The following is an 18,471-nucleotide window of genomic DNA, read 5'->3' on the forward strand; positions in this document are numbered from 1 at the left end:
AATACAACTCATCACTTGTGAGATTGCCACAACACATTACTGTGCAGGTATCACATGCAACACGGGTCATATGGAGGTTATATGGGCAAAGGGTATGGGGAGGTGTCTGACATCAGACAGCATGCATCAGTATGCCACTGGGGGTTGAGTGTGAATGTGATCATACACACACACACACACACACACACACACACACACACACACACACACACACACACACACACACACAGTGCCAGTACTGACATGCATGTGTGCATTGATTTATGGGTGTGTAGTGGTTAAATGTGCCAGATGGCTAGGTGATGGGTATAACTTGGCATCAGGACACATGACAATGGTCTGCATTGTGGCTTAGGAGTGTAGTTTCTGGATTTGCCCACACAGGTGGGTATTGTATTCACCATCCAGTCACCTGGGTGACTATTGCATGTGGCCAATGCTGTGCATTGCTTGCCATGTATGTCTGTGATGTGCTCACCTCCCAGATGCATGTAGAGTAACATGTGGAACTGTACCTGAGGTGTCTGTCCCATGTTGTGTACACAGATTATCATTAGATGTGCCAGTCCTGGCCTCATGCGGCAGGAACTGGTAATGGACAGCAGGTTTACCCTACACCTACATTGAAAGCATGCTAACATCATTCCCTGGTGTCAGTGGCATCTGTCCATACAGGGCATGTTTTCAGGCATGGTATGACCTTTGTGGATCACCCTTGATGGCACCACAGGTGCTGCAGATGTCCAGTGAGGAACATGGGGAAGGTGCACTGTCTGCATGTACATGCCTATTGGACAGATGGGCAGGGTGCCATGCTCTCTGTAGCCCACTGCAATCACTCCATAGTTACTATCGGTGGGCAATATGCAGTGTACTACCAACATAGTGGCTGTTGCCTAGACAAGTGTGTGTGTGTATGAGACATGGGTTGAGGTGTTCTCTGGGTAATACTAGGGTTGCTAACTTTGTTTGCCTGGCCTTGATGTCACATGTATGAGTATGGATTTGCACCCCAGCCTCTCGGCTATTTCACATCTGTTATCCCTGTACGGTGGACATTGTCATATATACTAGGGCCACCATAAAAGAAATTTGCCCAGATGTTACACACTCATAACCACCTACACACAGGATACGAGTTATAGACAGACAGACACACACACACACACACACACACACACACACACACACACACACACACACACACACCTTTCCTTTCTGGGATTAGAACTCCTACCTAACTAGTTTATTACACTACAGCACTATGCAGTTATAGTACGTGCCACAAAGATTACAGGAGTACTCCTTCCCCAATGGTGTATTTCACATTGGATAACATCAGCAGGATTGCCAAAGTAGGGCATTCAAATTGTAGTGAGTGTGGCTAGGCTAAAATGCATTGCTCGCTACACAGACATTGAAACACACACACAACATCCACAACTGACATGTGTGGGTATAGAACCCTTAACAGAGGTGTATATCACACTACAGCATGAGGCTGTTATAGGACGCACCATGGGGATTACTGCAGAACTCCTCCCCCAGAGGTGTATTTCACAATGAGTGACATCAGTAGGATTGCCAAAGTTGGGCATTCGAATTGTAGTGAGTGTGGCTAGGCTAAAATGCATTGCTCCCTACACAGACATTGAAACACACACAAAACATCCACAACTGACATGTGTGGGTATAGAACCCCTAACAGAGGTGCATATCACACTACAGCATGAAGCTGTTATAGGATGCACCATGTGGATTACTGCAGAACTACTTCCCCAAAGGTGTATTTCACAATGAATGACATCAGCAGGATTGCCAAAGTAGGGCACTCAAATTGTAGTGAGTGTGGCTAGGCTAAAATGCATGGCTCCCTACACAGGCATTGAAACACACACAAAACATCCACAACCGACATGTGTGGGTGCAGAACCCTTAACAGAGGTGTATATCACACTACAGCATGAAGCTGTTATAGGATGCACCATGGGGATTACTGCAGAACTCCTTCCCCAAAGGTGTATTTCACATTGGATGACATCAACAGAATTGACAAAGTAGGGCATATGGAATGTACTGAGTGTGACTAGCCTAAAATGCATTGCTCCCTACACAAACATTGAAACACTCACAAAACATCCAGAACTGCCATGGGTGGGGATAGAACAATAACAGAGTTCTATATCACACTACAGCAGTACACAGTTACAGCATGCGCTACGTCAATTACTAGGCTACATCCTTCCCAGAGGTGTATCTCTAGGTGGATGACATCAGCAGCCTTACCAAAGCAGAGCATTCGAATTGTATGGAGTGTGACAACCCAAAAAGCATCACTTTCTACACAGAGTCAGACACACACACACACTTGCCAAGTCTGGGATTAGAACTCCTACCTGATTTATCACACTCCAGCAGTACACAGTTATAGGATGCGCTATGGAGTATACTGGGCTACACCCTTCCCAGAGGTGTATTTCTAGGTGGATGACATCAGCAGCCTTGCCAACGTAGAGCATTTGAATTGTAGGGAGTGTGACTACCATAAAAAGCATTGCTCTCTACACAGACAGACACACACACACACACTTGCCAAGTCTGGGATTAGAACCCTTACTTATTTTATCAAACTACAGCAGTATGCAGTTATAGTACACGCTACAGATATTACTGGGTTACAACCTTCCCACAGATGTATTTCTAGGTGGATGACATCAGCAGCCTTACCAAAGTAGAGCATTTCAATTGTAGGGAGTCTGACTACCATAAAAAGCATTGCGCTCTACACACACACACACACACACACACACACACACACACACACACACACACACACAAGTTGCCATGTCTCGGATTGGAACTCCTACCTAACTAGTTTATCACACTACAGCAATACACAGTTATGGGACGCGCCATGGAGATTACTATGCTACAACTCTCCCAAAGCTGTATTTCACAGTAGTAGGGCTCTGGTCATAGTAGGGCTCTGGGGAGGGCAGTGTGTGTGCATAGTCCATAACCCATTCATACAGGTTGACCCGCCACATGTGGGCACAAACAGGGTCATATTTCACAGGTATGTGTATACAGCTGCTAGATGACTACTTCCTTGTACAGTCATGTTGCACAGCTATCATGTGCACCACATAGTCTGTAATGCTGACAGATACCAGTAGCCAGTATGTGCAGTGAGTGACATCTGAACCTCATGTGGTTGTGGCCCTTTGGCTGTGTTCTGGGTGGACAGGCCTGGATGGCTCCTTGCCACAGTCATCCTCTTCCACACATCGATATACGTCTATCTTTGGCTTATTATATTGTGTTGTCCTTACATATATGTCTGTATTTCTATCCACTGTGAGTGCAAAGCATGAGTGGTGCACACTGAGGAGTGTCTGAACTAACATCTGTGACTGCCAGATATGTCTGGTCCACTGGTGATTGCAGACATGGCCTTCATATGTTTAAGTGTGTGAGCATCCCAGTATGACCTTTCAGTATGTTGTTGACTGACAGTGCCTTTATTTCTATAAGTGTGCGAGCATGCACAGTATGCCCGTCTGTATTGAATGTGTGGATCGAGTCCCGGTAGTTTGTACTACACTGCTGACCTTTGTGTTGTACACCTACAGGTAGCATGCTGTTTCTGCAGGGTATTTGTTGATCATTTGGCATTGACTATTTCTACATTTCTACACTGGATTGGGGGGCACACCTGACTGTTATTACATTACTATGCAGGATGGGGGGGCACACCTGACTATTTCTACATTTCTACACTGGATTGGGGGGGCACACCTGACTGTTATTACATTACTACATAGGATGGGGAGGCACACCTGACTATTTCTACATTTTTACACAGGATTGGGGGGCACACCTGACTGTTATTACATTACTACGTAGGATGGGGGGGCAACACCTGACTGTTATTACATTACTATGTAGGATGGGGGGGGCACACCTGACACTTGTACACATTTGCTAGGACTGTACTGGCATGTCAGGTACTCCATTTCATTCTGTATTCTTACCTATCATGCTGACTAGAGGCATATCAGTGTACTACAGATCTTAGCTTTGGTTGCCCTACATATTAGTGGCTGACTTCCTACCCTTCAGAAGTAACATCACACTGCCTGTCCTGCTGTAGTCTGTCTGTGTAGGCCTGGGGGGAGGTTACCCATAGGCATAATTCAGAGGCCATAGCACGGGCTCTTTTTGGGTTTTTCTACACCTGTCCTGCTGGCTGGGACTGTTGTTGGGTATGTGAACCTCCCTGACTGGCATGTGTGCATCATATGGACACACATGTCGCCAAGCACATTTCCTGCAGTGAGTTTTGTCACCCTGTGTAGTACTGGCTACTATGATGACTCCAGTTTGTGTTACAGATGTCATGGTGCCACTATGGGTGTCTACTTTCTGCTGCTATAACATTCAGCCATCCAATTCCCTTGCATGCTCACATCCGTACCATAGATACAGGTAACAACACATTCTACTCCAGTTGGTAATTTGTAGGTTGACTGACTTACCTTGTGGGTGTGTGGGGATTGCGGATGGTGCTGGAGGGCTGTCTATGTTGGATGCACATAGTACACTCCCTATACATGGTTAAGCACAGGTAGTGTCATGATTGGCATCCCTTTTACTGTATGTGTGAGTCAGAAAGAGGTGCCATTCCCTGGGTCCCTACTGTGTCAGTGTATGTGCTATGCGGTGTCTCATTGCCGGGGCCTTGGCATACTGGGCATGCCTCCATCTGCCTACTGGGGCAGGCTCAGGTTGTTCCTCCTCTGAGTCACTCTGTGCCTGTGTAGGCCTTGGCATTGGTGGGGGGCTGTGTGCCCCGTGCTGTTCCTGTTGCAGCTGTTTCCGCAGGATCATATTGTGTAGAATGGCACATACCATAACAATTTGGGTACATGTAGCTGAAGACTATTGCAAGGCTCTACCGGATGTGTCCAGACACTGGAACTGTGACCTGAGCATCCCAAATACATGCTCTATTATAAGTCTGGTCTGTGCATGTGCCTCATTATGTCGTTCTTGTTCAGGTGTGTGTGCATTTCTGATGGGTATCATCAGCCACAGTTCCAGTGTGTAGTCAGCATCCCTTGCTAGATGACCATAGGGGATGTCCCCACTGGAAAATTTCTGGTACAGCTGCGTCAGATGCCAAATGTGGGAATTATGATAGCTTCCAGGGCAGCCAGCACACACATTAATTATAATGCCCTGGGCATCACAGACGACCTGACATTTGATGGAGGGGATGCCCCTGCGGTTGATGTAGGCCTTACCCTGATCACCGGGTGGTGCTTTTATGCATATGTGCGTGCAGTCTATACCACCCACTACCTCAGGGTATTCTGCTGTTTGGTGGAAGAGACGCATATTGCTGGCCAACACCTCACGGGTGTTGGGGAAATATAAGTACTCACTGGCTTGTGCTGACAAGGCATCCAGGAACTGGTGGAATACTCTGGATGCTGATGCCTGTGAGATCCCCATGATATCCCCAGTAGAGCTTTGGGAGGTACCTGTGGCTAGTATTCCTAGGCCTACACATACCTTGGTATCCACTGGGATGGGTTCCCCTCGGTCAGTTTGGTGTGTCAGGCATGGCCGGCACAGCTCAACTATTTGCTGTAAAAGGTCCCTGTCCACCCTATAGCACTCCACTATCTCCAGCTCATGTAGCCCCTGGTAGGCTACCCTGGGTCTGTATACTCTTCTCCGTCTCCTCACTGTGGTTTGCTCGGTAGCATTCACATCCTCATCAGCCTCTTGCACATGTTGTTCTATGTTGCCTGCTTCAGCCCCTCTCATTTTGTAGGTTTGTTTATTAAAAGTTCCCCGCTTGTATACACCATCTAGAGTATGAGGAAAACCAGAGGGGAAGGTGTTTGCATAGTTTATAGTAGTGTTCTGGGCCAGGCTGGTCTGCTGCCTGTGTAATTGGCTGATTCTGATACATTTCACCTGCCAGCTATGCTAGTTCTCCTTGATTACCTTCCTACTGCTGTTTTCCCTTCCCATTGTCTTCCTGTTTAAGCCTGGGGGTACACCTCGCAAACAGAGTGCTCAAATGTGCACAGTGCTGCTATTTCCTGGTTTAACTTTTTTTTTCTTCCTGTAAAACCCTGTGCATGGCAATGTAAAGAGTGCTAGGCAGATTCAGACATACCCCCTAGCTTAGATGTGCTAAGCTAGGAGCAAACCTGAGCTACAGGGCTCCAATCTGCTTACACCCCCATGATGTCACCTAATTCCTAAGCTTGAACCAAGCTATTCCTACTCTTACACTGTTGTGACCTGACTAGCATGCTGGGGAAAACTGGGATTCACTATTTCCCCTCATTTGCATAGGATTGCCTGCTAATGCATAGTTACATGTCTCACACTGAGCCTCCCCCCTTAGCAACCACTATTCACTGGCCATGTTGTCTTCTGCCTGCCATTGACTTGCATGGCAGAATAGTGATTTTAGTTAGAATGCTTAATTTAGGTTTATTTTGTTATCATTCCCCCAATCCCATTTGTGCGCCACTGCCCTATGCTTAACCAGCCGAGATCGGATTAAAAAAAAATAAAAGTTGATTTTTTTAAATTTTTTTCACTGTTTGCAATGCCAATGGCCTTATACTTGGCCATTGGCATGCTTCCTTACTGATATGCAGCCTTTATTTGGAGATGTCACAGCTCCGTTTTGGATTTTTGCAGAAATGTACTCTGTTACTAACTGCGTACATTTCTGCAGATTGCACTAGTCCTGCACGGCCAGTTGCAAGCTTCCTGGATCACAAATTGACTTCATTTGCATGGATTTCTCCTGCAAATGGAGTGATTTGCATACAGGGGCTTAGTCCGTGCAGGATTAGTGCAGGAGCACTCATGCATGCTCCTGCCAGCTGTTCCTGGATCGCACGGCAGATATATTGCCTGCTAGAGCACCTGCACTGATCTTGCACGCTGTGTAGGGCATAGAGAATCTGGGAGACAATCTAAACAAGTATGGGCCTAGGATAGAGCCCTGTGGGACACCCTGTCTGTAACCTTGAATTTTCCCTGTCCAACTGCTGTGTGATACATGCCATGTCCTATTTGTAAACCATGCAGCTATCAAACTTATCAAGAGCACATCAATACCTAGTTGCTCTAATTTATTGATTAGTGTTTTGTGTATGATCGTGTCAAACGCTGAAGTTAAACCTATATAAATTACATCACTGCACAATATATCATTCACAGCTGTTAATTTATTTTAATAGAACATCATGTTACAGAGAGCAATAGATCTATTTTCAACATATGTATGCTGATATATCGTTTCCAAGTCTCAAACTTTCCAATTCTGGCAATTACTTATCAAATATTACCTTCTTCATTATTGTATATCATTATTTTTCCATAACATGAAGGCAAACGTAAAGGTCTGTATGACTCTTGGTTTGTCCTACGCCCCTTTCCCTTAAAGAAAGATTTAACAAATGCATGTCTCCAATCTTGAGGAATCCCCATATTTATATGACCTAGTAAACAATGGTACTGTAAGTTCTTGCTGAAGTGCTCTCAGGTCATCATTACTACTAATTCCATCTCCTCGCTGCATTTTGTTTGGATCCAGTTTGCACAGTACTTTTTCAATATAATTTAATTTGATTTCAGTATCTGATGTTACTTGGATATCACAAGGACAATGTATCACCTTCTTTGTGGAGCCAAACTGAATTGAATAAGATTATGTAAATATGTCTATAAGCTGTTGTGTCTGAGAATAAATTTTATAATCTAGACACAGTTTATCAATTTGTATATATTTACCCCTTCCATATCTCATATATCTATAAAATGGTTTCCTATTATGCTCAACATCTTTACATAAATTTGTTAAATTTTTCTTCATCTTAATTTGTCTATCCAACTTGTTTATTTCAGTTTTCAAAGTTGTAGTTTAACATCTTTTGTATTTCTTATATTTTTGTCTCACCTTAATAAAGTATCTTGTTCTTATGGAAATATATCCTCCTGACTTTGTGTGCCAGGATTCTGATGTTAAACTTTTTTTTTTTGCATTCAAACAATTTCTCTTTCAAAACTTTCCACATTCCTTCTGCAGTTTCTCCACTGAATGCATCACTCCAATTAGTTTTACACAGTGACTTTTTTCCATATAATCTGTTATTAATCTTCGATGCTTTTTTTAGTTTAGATTTCAGTTTGGAAAAATTATCTAGCAACAAATTAACCTTTATAGGCCCATGATCAATGCACATCAACGGAAGTAAAACTCGACATGAAGTAACAGAAATTTTGTTAGGAACACAAACAATGTCTAGTATGTTCTATTCCCTGGTAGGCTTTTTTTATAAAATGAATCAATTTTTCGTGAATATAATGTTGTGAATAATTTCCTTACCAATGTTATTGATTCAATATTATTCCGGTCTGTTTTTAGTAAATTCAATTCCCTGGCCACTGTTATTCTTCCCCCTGTGTTTTATGCAAGAAATTTATGAATTCCTCTAGGTCATTTGCACTTGACTTTGGTGGTCTATACACTCCAACAATTGTTATATGTCCCAAGGTTGACTTTACTATAACAATTACACAGTCTACAGCAATGGTGTTTTCACCAACCATGCAATATTCACAGGTCTCATACCTATGTTTAATCCATATCATAACACCTCCACCTGAATTTTTGTTAGAATGTGTGTTACAGTAAAATACATTTATACCCTGACAGAACCACTTTCCAGTCATTGTTTTTTTAACCATGTTTCACAAACAATAACATCAATCTAGTGGGAACACGACAGATTTTCTAGTAAAAAGACTTTATTATTAATGTTCAAAGCATATCAACCTTCAGAGGTAAATCAAATGTTGCTATCTGTGAACTGTTAAATTTTCATTTGTACCGATATGAATAAAAAACAGACCCATACTTCCTTACATTAGCGCATTCTAAGGCCTGCCTCACATCCTCTATTTTTGCTCCTGTCAAGCTTAACATTATTTGATTTTCATTATCAGTTCTTCTAATAACTGAATCTCCAATTACAAGAATACATTTTCTGACCGGCTCTGAAGACTCTTCAACTACTAATTCAGTAGTATCTGTTCTATCAATTGTTACAAAGGAAAGATCTTCATCACCATTTGTCTTAATCCCACTGTTTTCATTGCTTATTACATTTGCAAGCATACATTTCTCATCCAGCTTGTTTTGTACCTCCACAGCTTCTGGCATGTTGTCATCTGTCTTTCTCCTTATTTTTCTTACAGTAATGTTCTTCAATCCTTCCACATTTAGTTTTGATGTCTTCCTTTTCACCTGCCCCTTGCCTCTTTTACCTACCTTCTCTTTTGGAAAATGATGGCTTTTACTGCAGACTAAAGGTTTTCTGGTAGAAAAATGTAATCATTCCCTGTAACTTCTGTGTTGCATAACAAAGCAGCGTCCTTTTTAACAAGTATTCCCTTTGCTATACAGACATTTATCAGTTTCTTTTTCTTCCTTGTTGTTTGTTGTGAACTTTTCCCTTTCTTTTTATTTTCTTCTATATGTTCTGAATCCTCAGACTGCTGAATACTTGCATCCAGAATTCCAAAGTTGTCAGTGCTATTATCTTGCTCAACAGGGACTGAGTGATCTTTACAGACAACAAGCATTTCATTTCCTAAAGTTGTTCTACTTGTTCTTAGCCTAACATTATTTATCTCATCAGTCCAGTCATTAATATCTGTAACAACAATTCTCCAAGCTGTGCCAATTGTACAAGTGCAATCATCATCAGTAAGTCTAGGGGCTGGATTCATGAATGCCTACACTAAGTGGAATGAAAGTGCTCAAACTGTCGAATAAAGGTTGGTTTAAACATCTGGTTTAGCATTTTTTTTACTTTTTAAAATTAGGAGGTAGAATGTGGGAGTTATACTAGTGTTGCCTATTCACTCAGAATGGTGTACACTTCGTGTAGGTGTTAATGAATCAGGTACAAGATTTATTACTAATAAAGGTAAGCAAATCAACTTTTGCCATGAAGAACACAAATCATCAGTGTTATCAGGTGTTACCTTTAAATATAGATAGCAATTAGTACACTTTACATGATACTTATACTTTGGCAAATCATTAATGGCACATTCATTTAAGGAATCCATATTCAGCTACAAATGAATAAAGACCTCTAAAAGAAAAAAAATAATCACAATAACTTACCACATAATTCAAAGAGAATTTAAATCAACTACTGTGAGAAAAATAACACAAACAATATACAACTAAATATTAAACTAAGTACGGTAAAGTTGTTGTTTTGACTTGCAAGTTGTGAAAGTCACACAAAAGCTGGAATTCCTTTACATCACTAGCAAATTTATTCAGTAGTTTCTGTTCACTTTTGTTTGAAGTCACACTTGTTTTTAACAGTAAAGATCAATAAATTACAAACCAAGACATGGTTGTTTAGATAAGTTCTGGATAGTCCATTCTGCATTCTGTGTGAATTTATACCTGACTAGGCTCCTTGGGATGGCCAAAGTTTGCCTAAAACCTATCCCTTTCTAACAACTAACAGTGAAAACTAAAGGTAAAACAACAAAATATAAACTAAAGTAAGTCTTGTTTAGAAACTATCCCTTCCTTGCTATAAACACTGAAAAACAGTGCATAAGAATAACATAAATTCAAGTAAAAACTTCTCTTGCCAGGCTATTACATAGTGAATCACAAACCAAGATAGGATTGTTTAAACTAATTCTCTCAAAGTGTGGAAACTAGACTGCAAATGATCCAAAAGCCCAAGTACTGTTAAAATGACTTTATACTTCAACACTAACTACCTTCAAAGCACTTTTGCCTAAGAAAAGCAATTTAATGATAGGTCAAGGGTTACTGAGGTTGATAGGGACCAAGAACATTTTTTCTGTGGATTGGAGATAACCAGCACCTTCTTTAGAGAACATGAAAAGTACTGGATTTCAAAGACAGCACCAAAATTTGATAAAGGTGACAGGATGACTTGATCCAGAACATTCAGGCAGGAAGTGACACATCTATGGAGACAAAAGGTCAAACCTCATGTAGGAGGGCACATGCTCGAATTTGCGTAACTGGGAGCCCCAAATTCCACTCAAGAAGTAGAATACATTTTCTTTATCTTGGCCTAGAATGAAGTTCAGCTCATAACATCAGAAGGGGGCAATGAGAATCTAATGGGAGCAGATTTTCAGAAAAGAAATCAAGCTGACTGCAGGTCAGGTTGCCAAACTGGTCTATCATCTGGATCAGCATGGCAGGTATGTTGGCCACTTCTAAGGTCTCCCTCAATAGAGCTGTTTTCTTACAGAACAACTTCTGAGTCTTTCATAATGTGTCTGCTTTTCCTTTGCAGGTTCATATAGTTCTGTTCACCATGTTAGTGCATACTGTCACAGTGTGTACTTACTTCTGTGACAAAAAATAAAAGAGCAACATGGTTAATAACAAAGCACAGATCCTTTGGATATTATACTCTCAACACTGTACTGAGCAGTGTAAATTGCAAAGAAACACACATTAGTCTTTTTGAGCACACTACAACAGCTGAAGCATCGTATTCAGGCCTAAGCTGAACTGCTGGATAACATCTTAGCAATACTTTCTCAAGAGGTGTAAGGCAGTTAGTAAAACGAATTAATGCAGTAAGAATTTCCAAGCATTCAATATATACAAAACAGTTGTTACCTGAACTACTACAAGGCACTGGAACAAGAAAACTGGGTGATGAGTAAGTCACTGGTTTTAAATCAAAGCTGGGAAGAGTTTGGCTTTCTAGTAGTGATGGTAAAGGAGGGCCATAAGAAAGCTGAAACATAACGGCAATTATATTAATAACTATGCTGTTATCATTATCTTCTTAGTTAATGCAGCTTTATTTTCTATTACTTTCTTTTAGATTTACTACAATTAATACAATGCTGTAGAAAGTACATATTTCTTCTCATTGGTTTTATCAGTTAAGTACTTTTCAATGACACATTAAGATAACATGTTAAAGTAACCTTTTGGAAGTAGACAAGAATACAAGGGACCATAGATCAAAACTAGAATGTAATATCATAAAATGGTAAGGTGATACATATGCTAACACTGACATTTCTGTATCTCACAGAAGTCCCCTAACTACAGCAATCTTAAAATTGGTATATATAACTAGAAAGGGCTTGTCTCCCCACTATGAAAACACTTTTAAAGTCTTCCAGGCAGTTTCAGTTTTTACTGTTTGACTAAGAAATCACAGTTTTGTGATTATACTGTTTAACTTTGCTGAATGGTTTCTTGCATTTCTATTACACATCCTTATCTTCATCAGCTTAAACTAATTTATCACTCCTGCATCAAAACAGCCCTAATGCTGCTTAATCGACATATATCTTTGCACACTATTACAACACTTTTGTGCCTAAAAAAGGCATGTTAGTGACAGGTCAAGAGTTACTGAAGTTATTGGGGTTCAGGGACATTCTTCTGCGGAGTGTGGATAACCAATGCTTTCATTGTCATTTAACTGCATGGTAGCATATTGTTTAAACACAGAAACATAGACACCAAAGGCAGACAAGGACCTCTTCACTCATCTAATCTACCCATTTCCCTACCAATTGAAGAAGCTGCAGAGCCTTTTAACCAGCAATGTATCTCCACTCCACTTCAACTGCCTTAAGTCTGTCTCATGTATTCTTGAATTCTAAATTTTTGACCCTATAACCTTCTCAGGAAGGGTACTTCACACATCAACCAGTTCCTCATATAACTGTCTTATCTCTGTCCCAAGCAACTACAATCTCTTCAGGAAATCTGCACCAATTACCCTTTCTAAGAAACATATAACCATGTATCTAATGCTTAAATATGGCACAAGTACATACTTTGGATGCACTATGTTAATGACTGTACTATATAAATTATGCTTAGATATTGTCTGTGTATTATTAGGATATTTTCTTCATTTATATGCTAAACACTGTATCTACTTTTCAAAAAAAAATTAAAAAAAAAAGTTTTTTTATAAATCTATGTGTAAACTGTGGGGCTTTCCTCCCCGGGCCTCCACTGAAAAAGGGCAACGGCTCAATCAGACTAACCCGGTCAACAAATGTCAACTAAATGAATGAATGACTGGATAAATAACTCCTGATGAAAGGCTCTTGCAAGTCCTAAACCTCAGGTAGTTGCAAAATGGCCTGAAAGCTCAAGTAATGGCAAAAAGTACAGTTTTGTACCTACCATAAATGTAGATGTTCGAAGATCCACATTGCTGCAGTCCTTACATATGGGTAGTCCGCTGTCCTCGGTCGGCCCGAATACCAAAGTATTAGGCTGACGTCGGTCATGGGCGCTCAGATCTGACATCAGAGCGTCAGGGTATAAAAGCGCATGACCGACGTCATATCCTCAGTCTTTTCTTGCCCCAGATGTCAGAAGGCCCTAAAAGAAAGGCCACAGCCCAAAAACAGGATACCTCCCAAAAACATGCCCAACAACAACCATCACCCAAACCATATAACCATGCCAAACTACAGAGGGGAAGGAGGGAGGGTAAATTGGACTGCAGCAATGTGGATCTTCGAACATCTACATTTATGGTAGGTACAAAACTGTACTATGTTCTTCATCTCACATTGCTGCAGTCCTTACATATGGGTAGAATCCCAAAGCAGAGGTAAAGGGAGGATGGCAAAATCATAAAGCATTAGGGCTGCTAAAATGCCCTGTAATATTGCAGTGGCAAATCCAGCCCTAGACTTAGAATAAAGAGGAAGGTGGCAATGCTTGGAAAAAGTATGTACTGAACTCCAAGTGGCTGCTTCCAAAATATCTTTTGTAGCTACCCCTTAGAAAGGCAGTAGAAGTGGCAGTAGCTCTAGTGGAATGAGGTCTGATTCCAGCCGGAATCTCCTTACCATGATGGGAATAACAGAAAGAAATACAAAACCCAATCCATTTAGAAATAGTTTGTTTTGAAACAGGTTTTCCCTGAGAATCCAAAGCAAAAGAAACAAACAACTGCTGAGACTGCCTGAACCCCTTGGTTCTGCTCAAATAATAACGTAACTGCCTGTGAATATCCAAAGTATGCAAAATATTCTCCCCTTTATTTTGGGGGTTTGCATAAAAAGTAGGTAAATGAATAGTTTGGTTCAAGGCCACACTAGAAACCACTTTAGGCATAAAGGAAGGATTAGTATGCAAAGATACCCTATCCTTATGAAAAATCAGGAAAGGTTCCACTGCCATAAGGGCCTGTAATTCAGAAACCCTTCTTGCAGAGGTAATGGCCAACAAAAAAGCAGTCTTCCATGATAAATACTTTAACTCGGCAGTAGCTGCAGGCTCAAAAGGTTGTAGAGTAAGCTTTTCCAACACAAAATTGAGATCCCAAGCAGGAGTAGGAGCTCTACGTGGGGGTCTTATGTTCTTTGCCCCTCTAAGAAATTGCTTAAACAAAGGATGGGAAAATAAAGGAGGGTCACAGTCATAGTGAGCAGAAATGGCTGCAGCATGAACCTTTATCGAGGAGAAAGACAAACCCTTGTCCAATAACTCAGTAAGATATTGAAGAGAAACACTTAAATCAGGCTTGGAAACATCAAAGTCCGTTTTGCTCCAAAGGAGAAATCTCCTCCATTTATCAGCGTAAACTTTTCTTGTACTAGGCCTTCTGGCCTCCAAAATAACATTCAAAACTTGTTGTGGAAGCTGAGACCCTCCAGGGTCTAAAACAGAATATGCCAGGCTGTGAGATGCAGAGACTGAATCTTGACATTGAGGAAGTGATTGCCCTCCTGAGACAAAAGATGCGGAATCAAAGGCAGAGGCCATGGAGGCTCCGTACCAAACTCCTCAGTAGTGGGTACCAGTGCTGTCGAGGCCAATCCGGCGCTATCAGAATCATGGATGGCTTGTCTATTCTGGCCTTCAGGAGTACCTTGGGAATGAGAGGCAGAGGTGGAAAGGCATAGACATGAAGATTGCTCCAACTGAATGATAGAGCATCCACCTTCCAAGCTGTGGGATGAAACATTTTGAGCAAAACTTTGGCAACTGGTAATTTAGTGGAGAAGCGAACAGATCTATGTCTGGAGTCCCCATAACACTGTCAACTTTTGAAACACATGAGGATCCAGTTTCCACTCGTGAGGATCCACAATTTGTCTGCTCAACACATCCGCTAAGGAGTTCTGTGCTCCTGGTAGAAACCTTGCCTGAAGATTGAGGTGTAAACTGAGAGCAGTCTCCCACAAAATCATCGCTTGCCTGCAAAGAGGGTACGAATGGGTTCCCCCTTGCTTGTTGATGTACCACATGACAGTAGTGTTGCCTGTTTGAATCAACACCTGTCCTGGGTGAAGTAAATCCTTGAAAGCCATCAATGCAAATTGGACTGCTAACATCTCCTTCAAGTTGATATGCAAATGTTGAAGTCTGACAGGCCACGTGTCTTACACCCATTTTCCATTGAGGTGTGCTCCCCAAGCCTTGTCCGAGGCATCTGTCGTTAGAATCTGACTCGCCTCTGGTCGGGTCACAGAGAGTCCCTTGTTTAGGTGACATTCCTGAGCCCACCACAAAAATTATTTCTGAATGCAAGGTATTATCTGAATGACACTGTCTAGATCTTGGCAGTGTTGTGTCCATACATTTTTGAGATACCATTGAAGCTTCCTCATATGCAGTTTGGCATTGGGAAGCACCAGAATACAAGATGCCATGAACCCCAAGGCTTGAAGGACTGTTCTTGCAGTCAGCCTGGACTGTAGAGACATTTGATGGAAATAAAGAGAAAGGCTTCTTTGTTTGTCCGGGGTCAAAAAGGCCATCTGGGAAGCTGTATTCAGTCTCACACCCAGAAAGCACATGTCCTGAGAGGGTACTAGACTGGACTTTGTTTCGTTCACAGAATACCCTAGGCATCTTAACACTACCATCACATACTGTAGATGATGCAGAAGTTTGTCTTTGTGTTGTGCAATAATCAGGCAATCGTCCAAATAAGGATAAATCTGTATTCCTCTTAACCTGAAAAAGGCTATCACTGGAGCCAGAACCTTTGTGAACACTCTGGGCGCAGTAGATAAGCCAAAGGGCAATGCAGAGAACTGATAATGTAAATTTCCAGCCCGAAATACCTCCTGCAACTGGGCCTGATAGGAACATGAAGATAAGCCTCTTTGAGATCCAGAGTTACCATCCAGTGATCTTTTCCCAACAGAGGTAAAAGCTGTTGTAACGTCAGCATTTTGAACTTTGGAATGTCCAGATAAGTGTTGAGGATAGATAAATCCAAAATTGGTCTCCATGTGTTCCCTTTCTTTGGTACTAGAAACAGGCGAGAATAAAATCCTAGTCCCACTTCTGACAGAGGAACTGGCTGCATAGCTCCTATTTGAAGAAGTAAAGAAATCTGCTTGTGAGCCTCTATCCTTTGCCGAGGAGGAACGTCTGGCATGCCTTTGAAAGGAGGCAATGTATGGAAATAGAACTTGTAGCCTCGGTTTATAATGTCCAATACCCATTTGTCCTGGGTGACTAAAAGCCAGTTTTGCTTGAAGAGTGCTAACTTTCCTCCCAAAGGAGCTGCCAGGGAAGAAGAATCTGGCAGCTGAAAATGCAGGTCATTGGGCCTGTTTACGAAAGGACTGGCCCCTGCCCTCACCTGCAGATTGTGCAGGTGAACTCCAAGTTCTAGGCCTGAATGTACTGTGAGCTCTGCCCCTGCCATGTCTAGATCTACCCCTAGACTGAGAATCAGAAGAAGGGTAGGTCCACCCCTTAGTAGGCTAATTTCTACTAAACTTTGGAGGTTGCACCTGCAAAAAAACAGTCTGCATGGACTTAGCCTTGTCTTCCATTTTCTTCAAAACCGACTCCACAGGGGGACCAAACAAAACTTCAGACTGTAAAGGGGCATCCAGAATTCTAGTTTTAACATGCTCGGACAAATTCTGATCCTTAAGCCAGGCGTGCCTACGAAGAACTGAACCAGTGGCAGCCACCCTAGAAGAGGCCTGTACAGCATCAAAACCACACTGCAAAGAATGCTTACCCACCTGTTCAGAGACATGTACTAAATCCTGCAATTCTTTACACTCTATGCCCTCTGCCAAAGCATCCACTTTAGATTTTAGCTGAGAAAGGAGGAAATTCTGATATTTCAACATATGAAACTGGCAATTTAAAGCCCTCATTGCTAAAGTAGAAGAGGTATACACCTTCTTACCCCATCTATCCAAAGCTCTAGCTTCCTTATCTAGAGGAACCGGATTCTTTACAACAGAAGCTCTAACACCCTTAGGCCCCTGACTAATAGTTTCTGGGTCCGCCCTAGGACTCTTATACAGATATTTATGAGCCTCAGGCACCCTGTAATACCTGTCCGGTTTAACTGGCGCAGGAGGCAAAGAATCTGGATTAAGGAAGCCTCCGAGAAAACATCTTGAACAACATCCAAAACAGGAGGTATAGCCAAGGGTCTATGCTGTGGTAAAACAAGAATTCCCTAAGCCTCTTCCATGAATCAGAGAAATCCTGTCCTTCCCACTTAAAATGCTCTCTCATGGAATGCAGAGTTTCTGAAAATGAAAAATCCTCTGGAGGAGAAGCAGAAGGAGTGGAATCCTCTGCATCAGAATCCGAATAAGGGGAAAATCTTGAATATCTTCAGCAGAAGAGTCTGAGTCATCTGAGGCCTGATCCAAACTTTCCAACTCTGGCTCCACCCTGGGCCTCTTATCAGGAGGGGGCATAGAACCTCTAATTAAAGTAATCAAATCTTCTGCCATTTTAAGCATGTGCTTTTTAGGCACAGACCCTGAAGTACCTGGAGGGACACCAGAGGAAGGCAAAACAGACCTGCCCTTAGAAGAAGCCTTAGAAATAGTAGCAGAAGGCCTAACCACCTTAGGCATAGAAGGAGAACAGTAACCTGAGAGGCCCCTTCAGCTTGACCTGACTCCTGTGAGGCCACATCCTGCAAAATCAAAGTTTCCCCCTGAGACTCAACAGAAACTTCAGCCGGATCCACCTGCTCCACTGTAGTTTCTGCAGGACCGGCGTCCGAAACGGACGAATCAACATGTCTAGGTTTCAAGGATTTGTCTTTGCGCTTCTTAGGAAGCGGCCGGAGGATCCGACTGCATATTATAATTACACCGCTTACCAAAGACTAACCTAGCACAATCTAACCTTCTTTTTATAGTGCACTTATTAAACCTAGCACAAAACCGACACCCGACTACGTCGTGGTCCGGTCCCAAACAAGGAATGCAAAGAGAGTGATAATCCCTATGCGGTATCTGTTTCCCACAAGAAATACAATTATTCACTTTTTCTGACATCCGGAATTAACTGAGGCAAGAAAAAACAAAAATATTCCAACGGGTACTTAGCCCAACTTGGTTTCGGTCTGAAACTCA

At 42.0% G+C, this 18,471-nt stretch overlaps 1 protein-coding gene across 3 annotated transcripts in view; it reads right to left on the reverse strand.

Annotated features, from left to right (window-relative positions):
* Positions 1-18,471, reverse strand: part of TOM1L1 (target of myb1 like 1 membrane trafficking protein) — a 1,502,644-nt gene that overhangs the window by 217,375 nt on the left and 1,266,798 nt on the right. For all 3 annotated transcript variants that reach the window (XM_044090473.1, XM_044090474.1, XM_044090475.1), the window contains one exon: positions 11,741-11,861. In XM_044090473.1, coding sequence (XP_043946408.1) covers positions 11,741-11,861 — 121 coding nt within the window. The remainder of the gene's footprint in view (positions 1-11,740; positions 11,862-18,471) is intronic.

This window comes from Protopterus annectens, chromosome 12.part0, assembly GCF_019279795.1.
Source record: "Protopterus annectens isolate FY-2018-M chromosome 12.part0, PAN1.0, whole genome shotgun sequence".
Classification (NCBI taxonomy): domain Eukaryota; kingdom Metazoa; phylum Chordata; order Ceratodontiformes; family Protopteridae; genus Protopterus; species Protopterus annectens.